General features: G+C 30.4%; 1 protein-coding gene and 1 long non-coding RNA gene across 2 annotated transcripts; one reads left to right on the forward strand and one right to left on the reverse strand.

The window, feature by feature from the left end:
• Window positions 1–1526: 1526 nt before the first annotated feature.
• Window positions 1527–23446, reverse strand: LOC143196010 (retinol dehydrogenase 12). The gene is made up of 4 exons (XM_076403591.1): window positions 23226–23446; window positions 4032–4367; window positions 3683–3975; window positions 1527–1762 (listed from the first exon to the last, which is right to left on the reverse strand). Exons 1-4 carry the CDS (start codon window positions 23362–23364, stop codon window positions 1571–1573), a joined length of 960 nt encoding a protein of 319 aa, XP_076259706.1. The 5' UTR covers window positions 23365–23446; the 3' UTR covers window positions 1527–1570.
• LOC143195379 (uncharacterized) lies at window positions 7499–7841 on the forward strand. Its single transcript, XR_013005522.1, has 2 exons — window positions 7499–7629; window positions 7686–7841. It is a non-coding gene; the product is annotated as an uncharacterized LOC143195379 (long non-coding RNA).
• Window positions 23447–23747: the final 301 nt, after the last annotated feature.

Below are 23747 nucleotides of genomic sequence, written 5' to 3' on the forward strand. Positions count from 1 at the left end.
ACTTGAAGGAGCAAGTTATGAAGACTGGGGTGGTAACCAACTAGAATAAGTTTTAATGGATTCATATCATTTTATAAAGGCAACCCAGTGGCACGAAATAAATTATTTCGAGTGCAAATACATAGTATGTAGAATAGTTTTGTTCTGGAAATTTAAATATGTTTTGTGTATAATGTTAATTAGGTTAGTTGTTAGATACGTTTAAATTGAGATGGGGTGTTAAAAATATGGTTTATTTCGATACAAGAGACAATGTAGAAAATAAGAAGAACAACTAGTAGAGGGCGCTGTAATTTTTATCGCAGCTGTTCAAAATTGTATAAAAGAGCAACGATGTAAATAAAGAATCATAAGGGATTCGTAACAGCAACATCTTATGATACTGGAACAGTGAAGTCAAGAACTCGTGTAAAATTTACTGCTAGTTTAACAAAAATTGTTAGAATTGACAAAATATTGAGGAGATGTCAAGAAAATTAAGAGAAAAGTATTTCTCCGACTAAGACGAACTAATAGAAGAGGTAGGCGAAGTACCTCTTCTAGTACTAATAATACTTAAACTAATAGGAAAGCTGGACAGACAAGAAAAAAAGATCGAATATTTTTCCGAAAGGATTGAAAAACTAGAAATGAAAAACATTAGGCCTGTGGCCCCAAAAACCCGAAATGGCAAATAAACATATCCAAATAGCAATTTGGAATGCTAATGGAATCCAGCAACATCACGCTACCCTAAAAGTATTCCTATATATGCAAAAAATAGATATTTTCTTAATATCAGACACCCATTTATCAAAAGAATCCTTTATAAAATTTAGAGGATATACATTTTATCATACCATACATCCAGCTAACATCGCAAGAGGAGGAAGCGCAATAATAATAAAAAAGAACATTTCCCACCATCAAGGAATTTGAGCTAAGTTCAGATCATACGCCAGTGATTCTGACGTTGAGCGAAAATATAATAAGAAAGGAAAAAGACCCAACGTTAACAAACAAGAGAACAAACTGGGAAGGATTTGCTGAAGAATTGAACAAACTAATTCAACTAAATGTGCCCCTCAAGACAACTGAACAGTTAAATTTTGAAGCAGAAAAATTCGTAGTAGATATTCAACAAGCTGCTTGGAATAATACTCCAGGAACTGTTTACTTACTCTGGAAAGCCACAAAATATTTAAAGCGCTCATGCCTACACAGTCTAACTATAAGAGACCTATGTGGGAATTGGGCACGTGACAATCACCAAAAAGCAGAAGCATTTGCTAAATATCTAGAAAAAGCTTTCAAACCAAACGAAACTAATATTGAACATAATTTGCCGGACACAGAAGCTGAAAATGGACATATTGTGCTTATAACGGAGAAAAAGAGCACCTTTATTATTATACGAATTTGATATTCACTTGTTCAAAATCACTAACGATAAAATATGTTTTTACTTAGCTATCGGGGGGTGTTTGTGAAAAACTAACTCGTCAGCTTCTTTTGAAAGTATTTGAATCAGTTAAAGAAAAGTAACGTTATTGGTATTTTAACGTGTAATAAAAAATATTAATAACAATGGTCAACAAGGAAATTTCTTCTCAAGTCCAACTAGTTCTTCAGTTCGGCGCCAGAGTATTTTGGAAAATTCAAGATTCTTCGCGCCTCGATAGAAAGAGGCTACCTTACATTCAGTGAAGTATTTTCCGGAATGTTTCTCGATGTCCTTGGCTAGAGCACAGTGGAGTGTAGTTTGCGCTCCTTGCCTTGCATTCTACGGAAAATAGAATATGTATTAGATATGTTACTATATTTATATAGAAAAAGGTTTCGAGTTTTATTGTTAAGTTTATTTTGTTTTTTATTTAATGCTTTGATTATAATGCTGTTCCTCGGATACTATAAATTGTTGCAATCTTTCAGCAACTCAAGGAATTTAAATTTGGATTGACCAAAATCTAATTGCTTCACGAGTTCTTATGATTCTCTGTCTTTCGCTTCGATAGTTGAAAACAATTTAGTGAATATGCAATGCATATCTATTCAATAGTAACTGTAGTATTTATATTCGATGCAAAGTTTCGAATATATTAGCATTTTGCGATCTCCTAATAGAGCACCAAACCAAATTTTCTAAGACCCTTAAGTTTAGACCCTTAGTTTAGTAGGCTATTAAGTTCGTTAAGTTTTAGCTAAACAAGTAAATTTGTTTTAAAGCACCTTTTAAAACGACAATAATTCATATTTATTATTTTTTGTTATTTAACTAATTAATCAATTTAGATGTCTAGCAATATCTACATTATTTTGCAGTTGCTACACCTAGGTAGTTGTAAAAATTACTTTTTAACATCGTTCAGGGGGCATTAAGTTGGGAAAAAAGTATTTTCTGGTTTTTGTAACACGAGTTTGGTTATTTATATGTTGAGCCTTGACAATAATTGTGTTATTAGGCTCCAATTAACACATAATTACTAACACTTAATTTACTCCTATTTTTTCGAAATTGAATTCATATCTAGAAAAAAACTCTAACGTTGATTATTCTAATGTAGATTATTATTAGACTATTCCATAAAAGGAGAGAGGTAAAAAATATCTAAAATCTTTGTATAATATTTCTATTGTTTTGACTGGTGCAATCCCAGAATTGAACGTAAACGTGCTGTAAAGTAAAAGCTTATTATATATTAACAGGGCTGAATATTTATGTAATAACTAGTACATTTTTTATACCTCAGCTTGAATCCTTTATATTTTTTCTTACCATATGGCTTCCTCTTGAGTTTAATATCAAGGGTTATGCCAATATATCTAGCTCACTTTCCATACCAAATTGCTGGCTTATACATACTGGGTTGTGCTTGAGCTTTCTCTTTTGTTGAGTTGTTAAGGAGAGAAAATAATGTTGCAAATGAAATACAATTTATTTTCTCTATCCTCTATCCTCAAATAATTATGATTTCCGTCATTGGACTAAACTGACCCACGACATATAATATTTGTACTGTTCTTGATCTTTCTATTCTTGGTACCTTCTCTTCCTTTTTAATTCATATGAACGAATTCGTTTTCGTAGGTATATGAAGATTAAGATCTCATATTAAACAGTTCCTATAACATTTAATTCAAATAATAACTTCTTCAGTCTCGTTAGTCAGTCAATCATTAAAAAATCACTCTAGTAATTCTAATTACATCTTTCAGTTTGCTCGTTATTCTTCCTGATTACACAAAATAAATCTTGCGGATTTTAGTACCGTGCTGCCTAAGTAGCCAAATTCCACCTTCTATAAGACTTATGTTTAGGAAATTATGAAGTCATTCAAGAATAATCACGGTTTTCGTTAGTTAATTCCTAGTTTTCCGTTCAGTTCAAACTGAATTCATACCTAGTAAAAAACTCTAACGCCCTTCATCTTAATCTTAATCTAGATGATTTGTAGACCATTTCATAAAACAAGACAAGTGGATTTTTCTGATTATTTATACAAGCATTAATTAGGCATACTTTTCGACGGATAATATTTAAAACAAATAACTGTAAATGAGCTAAACTGAAAATCCTTTCATTTTAATTCTTGGGTAACTATAAAGGGTGACCCTAATAAACTTCTGATAAGTGATAGAGTTTAAATTGCACTTTATGATTGTAAAACCTAATAAATATAAATATATATAGACTTTAACTTACTTTGAAGAAAAATTTCTCGAAAAATTCGGAAACCTGCTTTATTATAATAGGAAAGTCTCGAGTAAATTCTGTATAAATGACACCAGGGTGTAAGGAATAAGTGGTTACACCGGTGTCTTTCATTTTCTCGTGTAGTTCTCTGGTGAAGTAGATGTTACACAATTTAGACCTGGCATACACCATAAAACTGATGCCTGAGTTATTCAGTTCGTTCACACTAGAGAAGTTATAGAGTATAGCCGCTAAGGAAGCAACATTTATCACTCTGTTTGGAGTAGACTTCTTTAATAAATCTGCAATATAAAATAACATGTATCTATGGTTAACACTGACGAACAACTAATCGAACCTATTAATAGATTAGTTAATAGAAAGTGGCCGAAATAGTTCGACGCTAGCACTGGATGCAGTCCATCTTCCGTCAAGCCTTCCATGCTAGGAACTGCCTGAATACCAGCGTTGTTAATCAAAATGTCCAGTCTATCTTCGTTTGCGTTGATTTCGTCGGCAAACTTACGAACTGATTTCAAAGAAGCCAGGTCTAAAATCCTGTAGGACACATTCTTGTTATCTGTTGCCTTCAGAATCTTCTCAACAGCTTTTTGGGCTTTCTCTTCATTTCTGCAAGCTAATATCACTTTGGCGCCTCTTTTTGCTAGTTCAATTCCAGTTTCTAATCCAATACCTGAAAATTGGAAAATACTAAATTTACTCGTAGCTAACAATAAGGAATATGTAAAAATAGGTCATGCGAGATAACATAAGTTTTTGGTTTTAATGAAGTAATTCTTTTCATTGCTATTTCGCCCATAACGATTTAGCGGTTGGCAATATATCCATAGCTATGAAGTATATTATTTTCATTCCTATTTTTATCATATCGTATGTGAACCGTGTGAATAAAATTAACATAATAGCAAATAAACAAATTAACAGTATTTCTGTCTCTCATAAATATCTAATAATAATATAAATAAGTGGTGTTTCCCAATAATTAAATATATTGTAAAAACACTATTTAATTTAGACTTGGAACTTGAGCAATTGTTCATACTTGACGGACTTATTGTTTTTGGTTTCAAAATTATATTTGAAATGTTATTGGATATTTGGATCTTTGGTTAAATTTTTTATTCTTATTTTATATATTATTTTAACGAAATTTGTTTTTACGTTATGTGAATATATGCCCATATATGGTTTTTAGTAAACTATGATAGGATACATTGCTTAAAATTATCTCCAAATTTAGCATATGCGCATTATTCTACATAGAAAATCATAGAAAATAAAAAATTATATGGAATAACTTTTCTAATTGCGGTACATTCTTTTCGAATCGATCGGTATAGTAGATCAAGTCAAAACCACAAAAATAATTTAGAATATTTAGATTTTGTGCTTCGTAATTATATAGTAATAATAATTAAATTGTTGTATTATTCTTGGTGGTTTAACATAAATTGGTTTTAAAATATGGAAGAACAAGGGTAAGTGTAGAATGTAAGGTTAAATTTTTAAATGTTATAAAATCCAAACAGTATTTTTATTTATAGTGTGAATGGTAGCTGCCAAAGTTATAACACATTCTTTTCAAAGACATCAAACAGATATCAACATATGCCAAAATTAAATGGTAACAAGACCGGAGAAGGAAATGATTCTTGTTGTGCTGGAAGTAGTCAAGTCAAGCAATGAGGTTTGTCCATCAAGAATAGTAGCAAAATTGTAGTAACTGGTAATAATTTGACATTTATTTTAAACATAATATATTTTATTAATAGTTTAAATTTTAATTGATAGGTAAGATGTAGCGAGAATTTGCTGAGAGTAAAAATAGAGGAATGTGAAATTCTGAGAATTAGAGAAGAAGAAGTTAGACAGCATTTTGCTAAGATGTAGGAACAATGTACAGTGATACTATGAAATAATTAAATTTGCTAACAAAAGTAGACATCGATCAAATAAACAAAATATAAAACTATCAGCGACACTCTAATGATCTAATGACAAGGAAAATAACAATGCATTATTATATAAGAGTATATGTAAATGAATTATTGTTTTGTAAAAATAATGATGTATTGCCTGAGATTTCTTTTAGTTTAAAAGTACGATCATTCATTCGTTTTAGGCTAGTAAATGTATAATATTTTAATCGAAAGCTCGCTGTAGTCAATTCATTAATGGGGTTTGTGGATGAAGAATAGTAGCGATCATAGTTGATCATATGTGGAGACATTTATGAGAAGTTAACTGCTTTTATATATAGTGGTGGCTTTTTCATTTCGTTTTAACTATATATAGCTGAGTTTGATCTAAACGATTTTGGTATTTTTTATGGTAATGTTTATTTTGATGGTTCTTGAAGTTCCTGTTAATTGTTTAAAAATGTAAATTAATTTAAATATGCTGGTTTTATAAAAATAGGAAGGCACATAGAAATTATTGTTATTCTTTTATCCTATTAAATAATTTTTAATTAAAATGGGTTATTTGTGTATATTTATTTATAGAAAAATAATTTATATATAAAAAAGAAGTAAGTAAGTGAGGCTGTATATAAGCATGCGCCAAACTTTAACCATTCTTTGTTTCAAAAATTAATGGAGCCCACTAAGCGCATGCGCCAAATCCGAAGATATTTATTGATCAATGTGTCCCAACAATGATCAATTTAAAGAAATCTCTCTGAGCTCTTATAGAGGTACGGGATGGTTTGTTTTTTGCATATTAGACCGTGGGATTATAGATCCAAAATTGAAACAGTGTTGCTTAATCAAGATGCTATTCCTAATTGGAATTTATGTAATCGCTTTTTATTATACATGATGAATTAAAAATATAATTGAAGATATTATAATTGACTTGTGATGTACATTCATAGACACTTTAACTTAACCTGTTGGCAGAAAGAAATGGCCATGTAAATTCAATCAGGGGAAATATTTTTTTAAATGGGGTAAATTCATTCGATTTCCTTTCCATCCCTCTACCTCTTCCGCACAACTTTGAGCTAACCAATATACTATCCTTCCTTCCGACCACCACATGCAAATATTAATAACTTAAATAAAAAATTCTATATCAATTAGCGTTTTCTATTTCCGTGCAAATTCCTTCCACAGAATAGTAGTGGTTATCTTATGGTGAGTACAGACTTGAACGAAGCGAACGTCCGGGGTTTGCGCGAGACCATTCACAAAGATTCGATATGGATTCGGCGAATAACCATCTAAGCGTTTTTATAGAGTATCAAATTATTGTAAGTATGGCCGGTAACATAATAAACACACTTATGATAAGTAAGAAAATAGGAATAATATTGAGATTCAACTGGTTTGAAGATTATGGTAGGAATATGTAACAAAACTCTTATGTTTATACGACGTTAGTAGTTTATTTATACATTCACGAAGAGATATCAAACATTTACAATTCTGTAACAATTACAAAATAATCCAAAATCATCGGAAAATATATTCAGTCCCAAGAGAAAAAAATGGATATGTACAAATTTCACTATGAGGTAGACAATAGACAAATAAAACCATAAATTAGAAATATTACCTTTATTTGGTAACACAAAATGTATAACTGGAGTCGTTAAGCAATTCATCCGTCAATTATAGAGACAAGAATTATATAAACAGGTATGAATTTGTATTAACTGTATGGTGTATGATTATATTCTAGAAATTTTATTACTATTTTGAAGGTGAAATATTTGTTAACTGTATTTAAATTATTTCAGACACAACGGCTAAGTGGAATGAAAAAATATAAGCTGACCAGTACAAGATGATTTGGATGGAAGAGGCATAGTCCAAATTGTACAGTAAACACTACAGTTGCTAAGAAGGACATTTGAGACATATTTTGGAAAAAATTAAGGGGTATTACAAAAATTGAGTAGTGATATATCTGCTGTCTAAAGAATAACATAGGTAAGTGACTATTTTCTAAAATTATTGTATTTAATGAGTTTTACTTTATATTTTAGGTCGAAAATATGGTAGTCTTTTTGGAAAGGAAGATAAAAAATGATTGTTGAGTATAGTGCAATTAATGGGTGGTTATTTTTACATGCTGATGTGTTCGTTACCTTTGAAAATGTTTGTATTGTTCTAAGAATTAAATAAAATTAGTAGTAATATGACATCATTGTATTTTGTCAGTCTCTTTCAATTGCTATTTTTAGTATTTGTACAACTTTCATATATACTTCGAACCCCGATGTTATTAATAATTATTTTATATGAAATTATTGATTAAACATATTTGTTCACACCAGTTGTGAAATGTTTTTTCATATTATTTAACAAATTTTGTACTATGGATAGTATCAATAAAAGTAATTTAATGACACGTTTTAAATTACCATTCGCAAAATAAAAATCAAAGTTAAATATTATTTCTCTATTTCATAACAAGGTTCTTGTAAGTAAAATATTTAAGTAATATTTAATGTAAGTAATATTTTTTATGAGATTTTTATATAATTATATGTATTATTATCTATCATTAATAGTTATTAAACACATATTTATCATTTAAAAACATCTGTATAGTAATCATATAAAAATAGAAATTTCACGGTATAGATGACCTTGGGGAAATGTTTTGCTTAGTTCAATCAACGGTAGCGCTGCGATCGCAAATTGTGATTGGCTAGTTTAAATTTCTGGTGCCGCCACTAACATGGAACATGATTGGTCGATCAAATTGTGTGAAGTCAGCATTTCTATATGCGTCCATTTTTAAATTTGTTGTTTAAAGGTTTTGGTTTTTGTTTAGATCAAGAAATCTTCGTTTTACGTTGTGCATATTTTCTGTTTTACATTAATTATTATGGAGTAATAATATAAAAACTGACAATGCGTCAGTGTAGTAAAAGATGTAGTATACCGGGGTAAAAATCTACTACGGAAATTAGACATCGATTCCTAAAAAATTACTTCGCTCCTTTCCAAAAATGTATGATCAACAAAGTAAATAGTAGTAAGTTACCTGGATAAACTACAATGCAAATATATCAACGTCATGGTGTCTGTCATGGGCATTTTAGTGAAAAATTTAGAATTACCCTTCCTTCTCGAACAGGTACTAGGGTAAATGCATATCCAACATTGTTTTTATCAGGTACATATAAAATTATCTATCTACTACATGTTTATTTATATATTGTTTGTTTACAGAAAATCAAAACTTACTTATGAAGTGTAATAAAATTCAATGAATCTAACAAGTTGTTCGTATGCAGTGTCAGAGTGATGTCTCTACACAAAGAAGTCTTACAAGAAGGTAATAATTAAGATAACTGGATAATTAGTAGTAATAAATATTAGTTTTAATTGTAAAATAGCCCTAAAATATTTGTAATACTTTAACGATATAGAACCATAACTGATCAATAATTTTATAGTAGAGCTATTGTATATTTAAATTTGATTGCCTTGTTAAGAAAATATTTGCTACGGTGCCATCAATTACAATTTAATTGCTACTTTTAGGGGATTTATTACCTTAAAGAAGAAATCTATTTTGTCTAAATAACTACATTTATTTAACAAATCTTAACCAAGATAAAGAATAAGAATTTTGTTTAGAATTTTGTAGTAGAGGTCATAGAAGTAGAAACAGCATCCTTCACCTAGTATGGTCGAGAAATATTTAAAAGGGCACATCATCACTTCAATTTTTTCACATCATTCTCCCGTTGAAAATTGTGAAGCAGGTGAATATGTTAGAAAACTTATATTCTTTTTTAACGAGAGATCTAGTACCACTTGAGATTGTTAAATCACCAGTTGCGTCTATATTTTCTGTTCCAGAGAACTTTGCTCTGAGAAAAACAAGAGTTTAATATTATATTTTAGTCTTATTTCAGGCTATTTAACAAAACTTCTCAAAAAGAGACAACATGCAATATTTGTCTACATTCTATATTAAGTAGTTCTACAGATTAAATACTCTAAAATCTAAATATCTTTAAAAGACACATACATTTTTAGTGTTTCAACGGTCCAATTAATACAGTATCATCTTTGCAGTGTCATCTACACATGTAGCAACAATATTTTTATTGAATGTAGACAAGAAATCGAAATAAGTATTATAAATATTATTGTTGCCGCATACTCTTTACTATTTTTAAAATAAATTTGTTGGTAAATAATCATTGTTAATGTGTTTTCATTGGCATTAAAATCAACTGGTGACCTTAAATAGTATAATTTATATTCTAGTTAAATGTCCATGTGCAAGTAAATAGGAATGGCCAATCACGTAATATTTCAGTATTCTGATGGCGCTTTTGTTTTGGCGTACAATATTACTATTGTTTTATCAAATCGCTTAATAGTAGTTGTTTGTATGTTTGTTCTAATCATTTCACAAAGCAGTTTATTGAGAAAAGTTGGTACAACCTATATTTAAACCAAAAGTTATTAAACATTTTCTACAACTCCTTCCTATCCTTCTGTCAACATAGCGTATCTAATGAACGGAATTGGTAGCGAACCAACTATCAATCGATTTTCGCTATTCTTCAGCGTCTCGAAACCGTGTGCCAAAATTTCCTGTTGTAACAGAGTAGTGGCTAATTTTGGATGATCCCCGTTAGGGTTTATTAAGATTTGGCAGTTTACTTTCAACTTTGCGTTGTTGCCATTTACAAGCGACCGAGATCTAAGGAAATCTAGACAATCTAGGCAGTCCTTTATTTTTGACCCTGGCTCTTGTAAGAGCCCAGTATCACTTAATTATTTATATCTGGTAACCGATAATATTATATTGAATTTATTATTATATTAAATTTATTATTATATAATTTTACATTAAATTTTCTTAAGAATTATATTGTTTTAGAAATAAGGTTAAAAATAAGGAATGATGATGGTTTTGAATCTGTTAATCTCTATTGCTGACCTTTTTGCAATAATACATGAATCAATGTATTCAATTAACGTTATTCTGTTTTAGCACCTCGTAATGCACTACAGTTTGCTGAGATCTCCATATGTACATAAATATTTTTTTGCCATGAATATTCTGCTATTGTGTTGATGTGTGCTCTTTTTGGTTTTGTGATTGTTGTGGTAGTTCCAATTTTTCACTGAAACGCTACTAATAATACGAAAAAACTGTTTGAAATGTATTTTTTAGTCGATTTGTAGTCTGAAAATTGTCGACTCATCTACCGCTAAGCTGTCGATTCAAGTCCTCCGTTGCTATTGCCATTAAAATTAGCACTTTTAAATCATCATCTTAAGTTTCTCAAAGTATTTAATAGGCTTTGCCAATAGATTTTTTAAATCAAATGAAAGTATTGAAAGGCGAAAATTATAATTTTTTGCTTTTATAAACACTGACTTGAGATTGACGGAGCATTATTCAGCTCAATAATTTGAAATAGAAAACTATTATATTATGTAGAGAAATGTAAAATCCATAACGGTTGGATTAGGTTATTTAACTCTTAGTTGAATTAAGTCATTTGCGTTGAAATTTTGAATTTTCACCTATAGGCATCATTTATCATAATACTTGTGTAGAGACACCTACTCGGGAATCTGCGGTGAGCAAATGCTGGCAAATGCTAGCTGAACAACTACACGAGTATTGGTACCATGCGGTCGGAGGGTATAAAAGGCCAATACGACTAAGTCTTTCTTTCTTCTTTTCAGTATCATTACTATATCCGAAACAATTTTAATCTTCATGTTAACTTTTTGGTTAAGCATATATCATATATTATTATATTCTGTATATAAATTATGTATATAAATGGTATAAATATGAAATAAATCCATACATAAAAAGATTAAAAAATATTCACAAATGATTAAACCTTGTAAATCAGCCCTACGCAAACAGTTACTCAAATTTCATAATATCCAATAATTGATATGTAAGGTATTGATTTTATAATGGATAGATATCGATGGGAAAGTCCTACCTTTTAGTTAATAAAGCAGTGGAAGAAGCTACTTGTTCAATTCTTCATATGTTTATGCAATTAATCGACTTGTATCTCATATTTAAAGTTGATCTAAATTAATAGATACTCAAGATATTATTTAAGTATGCTCTTTACAATTCTTATGCATATATTTTTCATACTTATTTATTCATTTTTCATACTTACCTTTTCAATAATCTTCAGATAAGTTCTATTTTCATATTATTTGACATAAATATGCCTTTACTCTATTAACAATCTACAAAATTGGTGTTTACATTGGGCATACATAATGCGCAAATAATATAAATAGCGATATTAATGTTCACCTATGTATGCTCTAATTATCATATCTATTCTCTCGTCCGCCACGTATAACTTCAACATGCAAATAAACTAGTACTAAATGGTCGGCGTTTTCTGCCTCCGTGCAATTTCCTTGCAATGAATAGTAATGAGTCTGTAAACAAACAAATTGTGTTACAATCACAATATGCATTCCTACACATGCAAGTACATAACTTAAGAGGTTTCTTTTATTATCGCATTTTACGTATTGAAACGTCATCTGTGTTATACAGATGCTGTCGGATTATTCATACAAAGTCTGTTCATGTCTTTTGACATAGTCCTTGATACCGTTATAGACAGTTTCTACATTACGAATGTACCATGGAGCATCAATAATACCTCGCAGTAATTTGTTGGGGCATCTTTGTATAATATTTCTATTAATTGACTGCAATCCCAGTGTTGAACGTAAATGTTTTGTAAAGTAAAAGCTTATTATATATTAAAAGGGCTGAATATTTAGCCAATAACTAGTACATTATTTATACTTCAGATTGAATTCTTTATATTTTTCTTATTTATCATTTGCGTAAGTTAATGCTCAAATAGGAGTTTGCTTATTAAAATTAATAATAAAATATATATACAATTAAATATGTTAAATTGATACATAATGGTGAAATAATTATGAATTCCGCCATCGGACCTAACTGCATTACGATATATAATATTTGGACTGTTCTTAATCCTTGGCTTCCATTCTTGGTAACTTTTCTTTCTTAATTCTGATTAAATCTTGACTCTCTTGACTGTTTCTTAATTCATGTTCATTCAGTAATTCTCTAATTCTTTTACTCTTTTTATTCTGTTAATTTCTATTCGCTACATTCTTCAAATTTGTTTATAATACGCTATATTTCGTGTAGTACTGTATATCGGTATTATCAATGGCAGTGAATTCAATATAGTGCATTAATACAACAGAACAATAAAAAAATCCTTCATGAGAACGATACAATTATACACGTTGACTTTAGCTAAAATTAGTAAACAAAAACTACAGATGGCAACCGATAAAAGGACCAAATATCGACTTTGTAAGTGGATAGATATTTCATCGTATATTCAAAGTTTAACATTGTTATTGTTGTGTTACTAACTGTTGCTGGAAAGTTAAGTATAGAAAAGTCCCCGGTCTACCAGAGTAAAACACATTTTTGGCAATTTTTTTTTTAATTCAATATAATTCCCTTAAAGGATGATACACTAATTATAGCGATCCTCCAACTTTTTGATACCATTTTTTGTAGTACGATTTGTCCTTTGATTCAAATTAGGCCTCAGTTTCGGCGATCAACTTTTCATTCGACGAAAATTTCTTTTGAGCGAGTATTCTATTGAGATCTGAGAACAGGATATAGTCGCTGCGGACCAGATCTGGAGAATACGGTGGAAGAAGAAGCAATTCGAAGCCCAATTCATGGATTTTTGCTATCGTTTTCACTGACTTGTGACACGATGTGTCTTGGTAAAGCAGCACTTTCTTTTTCTTATAAGTCGGCCGTTTTTCGGCAATTTTTTTTAAACGGTCCAATAACGCTATGTAATAGTCGCTGTTTATGGTCGGTTAATGCGCATCCCAAAATACAGACGCCATAACCTTGCCAGCCAATTGTTGCGTTTTCCCACGTTTTGGAGCGGGTTCATCATATGGAGTCTACTCGGATGACTGTCGATTAGACTTCGGAGTGAAATGATGGAGCCATGGTTCATCCATTGTCACATATCGACGCAAAACTCGAGTTTATTATGCTTGATCGTCTTCAAACACTGCTCCAAATCATCAGCTCGTCGATGTTTTCGGTAAAAAGTGAGCTCTCGTGGCACCCACTTTGCACAGAGCTTTCAAATACCCAAATATTCATGAATGATATGATGTACACGTTTAGTTGATATCCTTAGAGTATCTGCTATTTCATTCAATTTTAATTTACGGTCATTCAAAGTCATTTTGTGAATTTTTGAAATCTTTTCGTCGGTAACGACCCCTTTTGGACGTCCACCGCGTTCACCGTCTTCGGTGCTCATTTCACCACGTCTAAACTTAGCATACCAATCCTTGATGGTTTTCCTGGAGCAAAATGTATTTCAACTGTATTTTTTCCGTTCAAAATGCAATATTTTATCAACATGCGAAATTCCTTTTTATCCATTTTTTACACAAAAACAAAAGTTTCTTCACTCAGAATACTATGACTCACAAACTAATGATGAAACTCACAAACCGACACCTGTCAAATTTATACACGCATCTTTTGAGGGTTAGGGCTAACTAAAAAACATATGGATTTAATTCTATTAGCACTGTCTATGTGTCAGGCCGGGAACTTTTCAATTCACCTGTATATAAATGTTTATTTCCGTTTCTGTTATGTTTTATTGTTAAATTTGTATGTTCTCTTTCAAGAGCAACGTAAAAATATCCCGCCTGTTGATTAAATTTTCCACATTAGTCTCTCCTCTGTTTTTAGTTTTTTCCCTGATCTTATATAAAACAAGATGAAATTAAAAAACTATCTGGCTGCCTTGCCGATATTCACATAAATGTTATATAATGCGCTTTTTTTAACAAGCGAGTACCTCGTAACTTACTCGTAACGAAGTATTCTTCTTTAAATAAACTTGAGGGTCATCTATACATTAATGGGCTTAACGACAACTTTGCCTTCTTCTTGGAGAAAACGAAGACACCTGGAGGCGCGAAATTTGACGGTAAAAATACGGTTAAAGCTTACAAGGAGAAAGAATTTTTAATAAGCCTACAAATAAATATATTCCAATAAAACGAAAAAGGCCCAAATCAAGCAAACTGGAATAGCTGTCAAATCGGTGGCACAAAATATATAAATAAATCCATTGGGTAGCCGTACGGGCTAAGAGTTTAGCTCGCAGATAATGACGTACTAGGATCGAATCTCGCCGGAGCTAATGGCTTTATTTTAATGTTTATAAAATAAAATAAAGAAGAGTTACAATTAAGCGAATGTGTATGTTTAATATTTGAACGATTTTAAAACGGAAAGTGCTTAATTAAAACATTATTAAACGAAGTTATTTACTTTTAAGTAGTTTTTTGTGTTTACTTCAGTTATTCCCGTATTGTTGGCGTTATTAGAGTTGGCAAGATCGGATAAACTTTTCTGCAGAGAGAACAAATTAATGTGCGCGCTTTATTGGAAGTTATACACAGCTGTGATTAATTTATTTTATATTTGATTACCAACATAGATTAACAAAATTCGATAATAATAAGAATGCTTTGTTTTCTTTACTTACTAGATATTTAAATTCTGATCCTGATGGCGAAGAAAAAGAAAAAAAGAGAAATTGCTCTTGCTTAAGGGCTGTTATTAATTAATACGATTATGGAGACATTATATCATTGTATTAAAGATAGTTCTAAAGGTTGTTCATATTTTTTTGTAAATTTTAATCGTATTGAGTTCTGATTAATGTCAAATTTCATTAGAAAATGTATTTCTTAGCATAGCACCAACCTGGAAACTAACATGGAATATTGGTAATAAATACGTTACTTTGTGCATTAAGAGTTAACATTATTTTTGAATAAAATATTAATAGTTATAAAATAGTTTCATAGAATTTTAATTGGGACACATGGGACATAAGACAAAGTAGAAGGCAATAGATAAGTGGAAGTCATATAAAACAAACTAAAGATGAGCTATATATAAGATCGAAATTATTCTTCTAATCAGAGTGGTGTATTTATTGTTTTTGTAATATATACTTTAGGTGATAAATATGGATAAAAGATAAGGACTATATGAAGACATAAACGAAGTAATGAAAATATGCAGGATTTAAAATGAAATTAACTACATAATTTGCATAGGTGGAATACATAGGACAAATAGAAGAAATTATGCATTATTAACAGTTCATTTGTAAAAATTTTAAACGATTGATTAATATTATGATGTTTAATCATTAATGCAATAAAATATGTAACTATGTGACATTATTTTATTGTTTGAACCTTGTTTCAGTAAACCATGATAACTATATAGATGTAATATGTTGATGTAGTACATATTAAGTCTCGTCTTGACATGGATTTCCAAGGTCGTACCATCCCAATGTTAATCTAATTTGTATATTTAAGAGCAAGTATTTTTCTATAAAAAAATTTGAACGTTACTACATTAAACGATGAACACTATATAGGTATACTATGTTCACGTTGTGCATATTAAATATCGTCTTAAAATGAATTTCCCCGATCGTACTCAATATTAATCAGTGTAATTAATTAATGTAAAACAATAAAAGAATTATTCATGCATTTATCACCAGAGTTTTAATGATGTAAATGCATTTACAACGTAACACCTAGTAACATAAGGGATCATCATTAAAATTTGATTTAACATGCAGTAAATAACTAAAAAATATTTTTAATAAAATTGAATCGACTTCTAAAAATAAATATGGAACTCACTAAACATAAAAAAATAATCAAACTTAGACTTTTGACACAAAAACAAAACGTTTTAAAATAAAATATGTACATAATAATCGTTGTAATAATTAAATAAAAATAAACAAAACCTTATTTATCCTATCTTCTATATGAAGTTTATATTCTACTATATACGCACAATTTAGCTTAATACCTACCTAAACCTACTTATCCATTTACAATATTATTTTAACTACTACCAATTGATCAATTTGAAGTCACATTAGATTTGTTTTTGTTCGTAATTCAATTTTGTGTATATGTCACAAAATATTATAATTTTGTACACTGTATGTACTGTTTGGGCTCGGACCTCATTCCCAGAATGAGGGATAATAAGAATAATATGTTCGTGTAAATCTTTATTTTAGTATTCTAAAAATTGTCCCAAGAGTCTAGTAAAATCTCATGAAACAAACCATCTTTTTTTGCAAATATATTGCATCCTACGGGTTTAATGTTATATACAATTCATTGTCGATATCACAGTAACTTTTGTTTGAAATATTTTTTTATAAACTCAACAGTTTTTTAGTTAGATGGTGAAAAGCAAACAGCGTTCAGCTATTTACAGCATAATGCAAGGTTAACCGTTGGTCCCAATAAATAATACGCTGTATAAAGTTCATAAATCGTTAAAAAATATAAATATAAATAATTGTCATTTTTTATTAATTTTTACGGTATACTTCGTAAAGGTTTCCATTAATCAAATCTTTATTTTTCTGATAACTGTTACCTATTTGTGTCCTTAAAATACTTTTATAATTATATTCCAATATATACCAATTGCATATGAAGTAGAAAAAAGTAACGAAATACCTTTTATTTCATCTTTGTTTAGAATTACTAGGCTTTATAAAAACTTTAATAACAACATGGATCCCAATTTTCTTCTTCTTCGTTGTCTTCTAGTCGTTGGAAAATATCTATTTCACCATCATTATCATCGTTAGAGATATTTGTCTCCAGATCTTCAAGGATTTCGGTGTTAAAAACGCTATTTCAATCTAGATCGCTCTGATATAGTAATACATTGAAGGAAGCTTGTGCATTATACTGTCTAAAATCAAATAAAGTTCTAAAATGATTTTGGTAATTCATCTGGAACTTACGGTAACATCAGTCATAATTGGTACCTAATCTCAATCTTGGGGTTCTAAATCATTACTCATTCAAAAATGTATCAGATACGATTAACTTGGTAAATTTTAGAATTTTGATATTTGATACTGGTTCCTTGTAACCTATGATGGGATTTGATTGACATTTGTTGACAGCTTTATTTTAAATAATTTTTTTTTGTATTTTGATGATATGGTCATTTAGTAGTGAATTCGTGCACCCTTTTTTCCCTTTGTGATTCCACAATCTGTCCTATAGGTAATAAGTATTTCTTATGTCTGTATTATATATACATGGCATGTAGAAAATCACTTCATTAAGCGATCTCCTATATAAAATATTATCTTAATTAATTAGTCTTTTTCTAAAGCTTATTCTAAAGTCTATATATGTCCAGTAATCAGATCAGGTGGTGTTAAACGTTTTAGTTTACGCACTTCACTATCACGTATTTAGCTGGCTAGCGGTATATTGGGATGCACTGACACTCTTTCGAAGTACTTCACACAAACACGTTGAATTACACTCGTTATAGGTTCAAGAGGAATATCACGTTGTATCACTTTATTTGAAATATAGTACGGAACATCAACAATGGCACGCAACACTTTATTTTGGAACCGTTGAATGATAGATATATTAGATTTGCTAGCGGTAGCCCATAGTTGGATTCTAATGACCAAATAGGCTTGAGTATAGACTCATACAGCAATATCTTGTTATCTAATGATAACTTGGATTTGCGCCCGATAAGCCAATACATTTTTATATTCTCTGCTTGGGGGAGTTGACGATGATTGATATTCACTGGTGGACATGTTCTTCTATGCGGGGTAAACGTTACATGGCTGGATTTTGTTTCATTGGCTTTAACGCGCCATGTCTTCAACCATAATTGTATTTGGTCCAGGTGGGTTTGTAGGTTTATTGATGCTGTGACTGGACCTTCATGGGATGCTAATATTGCTGTATCGTCTGCGTATGTTGCCACAGTAGTTATTTTTGTGGTGGGCAGGTCGACCGTGTACAGAACATACAGTACTGGTCATTTAGTGGTGAATTTATAAATACTTGTACAATTATACAATATAATCCATCATATTACATTAAATAAAATTTTGTTTTTTGACTCATATACCAAGTGAACAAAAAAAATTAGGCTTAACGTCAAATGTTATTAGCAGTATTATTTACATAAATATTACCTGAATTACATACTAGACATTGAAATTAAATTAATTAAAACATTTAAAGTAGTAAATACTTACATTAGAATGGTATTACTGATGTGAATAAATTACCGATATTTAAACTATACCGCTTAGTTCGAGTCTTGGAACATATAATCGCATTACTCTAGATTTTTTTTGCCTTGAAACGAAAATATATAACTTGTTAGATGTATTACATCGGCACATTAGAGGCCATTATACCATCGATACAGACAAGAATGTCTACTTACAATTAAATAATAATTTAAATAACTTAAAATACAAAGTCATGTACCATTCAAGGAAATCATAAATCGTTCCGAATATCTATGGTACTTTGAATTCTATCTGGTAGTTCGATATTTTAGACATTTTAAAATTGGGTCGTTTATGTTAAAACATAAACGAAAAAACGCGACCTCCGTTTCGGAGCTAAACGCTTTAACACCATTACAACACAGAAGCAGTTGTCTATAACATTTCTACTGGGTCTTATATGCTAGAGTTAGAGCTTAAAAAGCAAACTGAATGGCTTTTGCATTGAACAACTTATTTTCCATGACATCAGCCCAGCAATAACATTATACCCAAATATCTGATTATATAAGATAAAAAATAAGTGAAAAATTTGTATGTGCATTTGAAATTTGAGCTTTTCCCTCGATTTTCCCTCGAAGAACCTCCTTCTTTGTCGAAGTCGGTTAAATATTAGGAAAACTTCAGGCCTCGGGGTCCGCTACCTAATCTAGGTGATTTAACAAATGTTCTAACTAAAATAGAACAACAACAAAAAGTCGTTTCCCCGCCGGGAATCGGACCAGCGACTTCCGCATGTGATCTGAATGCTCTAACCACTATACCGTAGAAACACCTACCTGCAATTTTTACACGGCTTCTCATATAATATGGTTAATGTTTAAAAAGCAAACGGAACCTGCTTGAGCGACTTCCGGTCTTTCGTTACATCAGTTCAGCAATAACATTATATACAAATATCTAGTTATTTTAGATAAAAAAATATGTGAAAACTTTGTACGTGCCTTTGAAATTTGAGGGTATTCATCGATTTCCCCCCCTGTCCTCTAACAGATCCTCACTTGGTTCTAATGAGACAGCTTCGAAAGTGCACTCTTTCGAATAAGAAAAGAATTTTGAACATCGGTCCATAGTTGACGGAAATATCGGCGAACATATATTAAAAAAATGCAAGGCTTGTGAAGTAGTGTGAAATATAGAGTGAATTTATTTTAAGACAACTCGAATGGGAAGTTCTGCTGTACGCACGGAACATGAGTTTTATTTATTTAAATAATATAACCAGAAGAATACACAGGCATCTAAAGATAGACTGTGAAAAATTTAACAGATACAATTGTGAAAAATTTTAACATTACCATTACCATTTCTACACGACTATAATTATATAACTTCAATATGATAATTTTATGTAAAAAAACATTGTTATTTGTCCAGATATTTTTCATGGCTAATTTCTATTTCTTATATATTTCTGCATCATAAAATTTCATGTTTTTGAGTTTAGCCACATCATGTGCTACTGATAAAAGAAGTGGACAGTTATTATGTTATTGAAAGTTAGATAGGTTAGATAGTTAGTTGGATATGTGAAGTATTTATATAAGGAATTATTAAATTTGATGGTTTGACATTTCTATACATAAACCTTATGCATAATAGTTTTTAGTTAAGTACTATTGAGTTAATCGGTAGGTTAACCTTCAGCAACAGTTTTATTTGGTTTTAGCAGCAAATAATACAATACTTCTTGCTGATCTCTATGTACAAGAAAACTCCCTCCCCATGATCGTCCGCTTTGGTCTTGATACGAATGGTTCTCTATGACTTTCTGTCTGGGATTATGGGAGGAAATCGATCTAATTTTCATAGATAATTATAATGGGTTTCGGAAAATTCCACTATTTGTCATTGACATCAAAATAATAATTTTTAAATCGTTAAACCCAAATCGCATATCGGGTTGTTATAAGTATTTGGTGGGCTTTGGTAGTAAATTTCTTCAAATTAAACAACTGAAATAATAAATGTTAAATATACCATTGAGAGCGTTCCATAATTAGTACATTAGGTAATTCAATAGTACTAAATGGCAAATTTTTATGTTATGTGTGTTATCAAAGTATAAATATCGAAAGTGTCGAATTTCACAGTTGTTAATATTTATGTTTCTTAATTTCACCAATAGAGGTCTATAGGTAAGAAGTCTACTTTAATCAGTTGATAGCCATTAGTTTCGCCATTAATTGCATTAAATATATGCAAGCCACGTTTATTACAGGAGTTAGAAATTTACATAATACATGGGCTGAAAAGTGTCGATCGTAACAAAAAAAATGCGTTATTTTTTCTTCAAAATTGGCCTTATTTATCAACTTAATCTCCATCAAGAGCTGATTGTATGCATCAATGCAGAGTCGCTCTAACATTTCAATACCACTTTTGTAGAACGATGTATCTTTTGCCTCAAAATAGGACTGTCGCCAGTTGCTGTCCACTCAGATGACGATCATTTCTTGATTCCGGAGTGAAGTGATGGATCCATGTTTCATCCATTGTCACATATCGACGCAAAAATTCCGGTTTGTTTCGTCCAAACATGGCCAAACACTGCCCAGAAACATAAACACGTTCTTGTTTTTGGTCAACAGTGAGCAAACGCGACATCCACTTTGAACAGAGCTAATCAAATGATCATCCAGTATAAACCAATACGTTCCTTTGATATCTTTGCGATGTTAGCTAACTCACACAACATCATTTTTCGATGATTTAAAAAGGTTTTGTGGATTTTTTATGTTTTCTGGTGTTACCACCTCATTTGGACATCCACCTCTTTCCGCAGTGTTGCAATGGTGTCTTTAAGAACTCGTTTGAAGTCAACAAAGCAACGTTTTATTGAAAATTCCTTTTTTAAATTGCTTTTGTTCCATTATTTTGAAAATAACAAAATAGTGTCACTATTAGCACAATAACTCACAAACTTATGGGTAGAATATCATGATTCTTTAACAGCTATAATTTCAATGTATTTGAAGATTAACTGAACAATCCGAGATTGCACTGGCACTAACACTAGCGCCTCCTATGTGTTTGACCCGGTACTTAAGGTCATGTTATAAATACCTAGAATACTACATCGATATCAATCTATAAAAGATATAAATCTGATAAATCTCCAATTATAATAATTATTATAATATATTCGAAATATTCGGTTTAATATTAGCATTTTCATATCTTAATTTAATGTGAATTCGATTTGCTATACAACTAAAATTAGATCCATTAATATAACAACAAGCTGAATCAAACTATACTACTAGGATACAAAAATTCGGTTTAAATTTCGAATATTTTAATTTAATTCGGATTCGCTTTAATTCGCTATAAGATCCAATTATGCAAAAACAAATTCTAATAAACAATATTAATAGCGTTTAATATAGTCACATAAAATAACAAGTAATGATGAAGTATGGTGGACATTAAAATCAAGGCCAACTTGCTAATTTGTCACCTATTATCAATCTTAGAAAATGCGTGGAAATTGTGAAATTAATTAACTAAAATTAATGGCATGTATGGCGTGGCCACAAAAAAAACACCGTTATATGCCACGGGCATAAAAACCATCACTTTTTTTTACACTGAAACCGTAAATGGGGATGTGATATAATGGTATTACCATGCATTTTTGAAACTCTTTAGTAGGCTTCGACAGAAGAGGTTTTTAAGAACTAAATCAAAACAGCTAAAGTAACAAATATCGAAAATACCAAAACTATTGTATTGTGTACATAAATATCAAGTGCTGAATGCCACAGTTGTTTGCTTTGATGCTTCTTATTTTCACCAAAAGATATCCCTGATCAAAATATATGCAATCACCTTCTATATTTCTTAAGGCAGTTATTAAGCTCGTATTTATTACTTTCACAGCTTTTATCATTGTTCACTAATCTTTATGATTGTAGAGGCTCCTTATCTTCATATGTCGATATTTAATTTTCTTGATCAATGGAAATAGAGCTATTAACATCAGCAGCTAAAGAAGAGCTAGTGGCTTTTCAATATACAAAAGAGTTCTTTGATTACTTAAACATGAGAAAATCTAATGCTGTCATTCCTTTTCAAATTATTAGCTTATAAATTATTATAAAGTATATTATTCCATTATGTCCATAAGAGGTGCATATATATTTACTACAATAATTTTGCAAAGTAAACGAACAGAGTAAACATAGCATAAACGAGATAACTGAAAAATTATTTATTTAGTAGCATTAAATATATTTAATAGCTGCAGTTTAATTGAAATGAATGATATATCACCCTTGTTAATATTAAATTATTGAAAACAAGTATATTTACCTGAATTGCCTCCTGTAATTATTACAGTTTTTCCAACTAGACATACTTCACTAGTACAAGAACCACATGAAAATATATGGTATAACTTAAATCCGATCAAAATCGCCACCAAAATTACCAGGTACCACAAAAAATGCATAATTCAATGCAAGTTGGTCGAACCGTTATAAAAGACAGACACTAACACACCAGCGCTTGATGTTTTTTCAGGAGGAATGGTCATTACAAGATTTTTGTTTGCAGGCAGGGTCAGTGAGGTATTTAAACAGGACCGTATCTGAAGTGTTTGTTGACATTAGTTTGTTGTTAGATACATTTCAATATTAATTACAATGTTCCGAATATAAATAATATCTTAGAAATATTTTGTAGGATTTTGTTAATATTTTAATTTAATTAATAATTTAATATTAATATTAATTTAATATAAAATTAAGTTATTTCCTATATATTTGAAAGGATATTGGATTACATTGTGGTGCATATGGCTATATTTTTTGTCGGTGCCTGTTTACCAGTTGT

The sequence above is a fragment of the Rhynchophorus ferrugineus genome, unplaced genomic scaffold (genome assembly GCF_030347505.1).
Source record: "Rhynchophorus ferrugineus isolate W39M unplaced genomic scaffold, kcgeb_rfMv2 rfM4, whole genome shotgun sequence".
NCBI lineage: Eukaryota > Metazoa > Arthropoda > Insecta > Coleoptera > Curculionidae > Rhynchophorus > Rhynchophorus ferrugineus.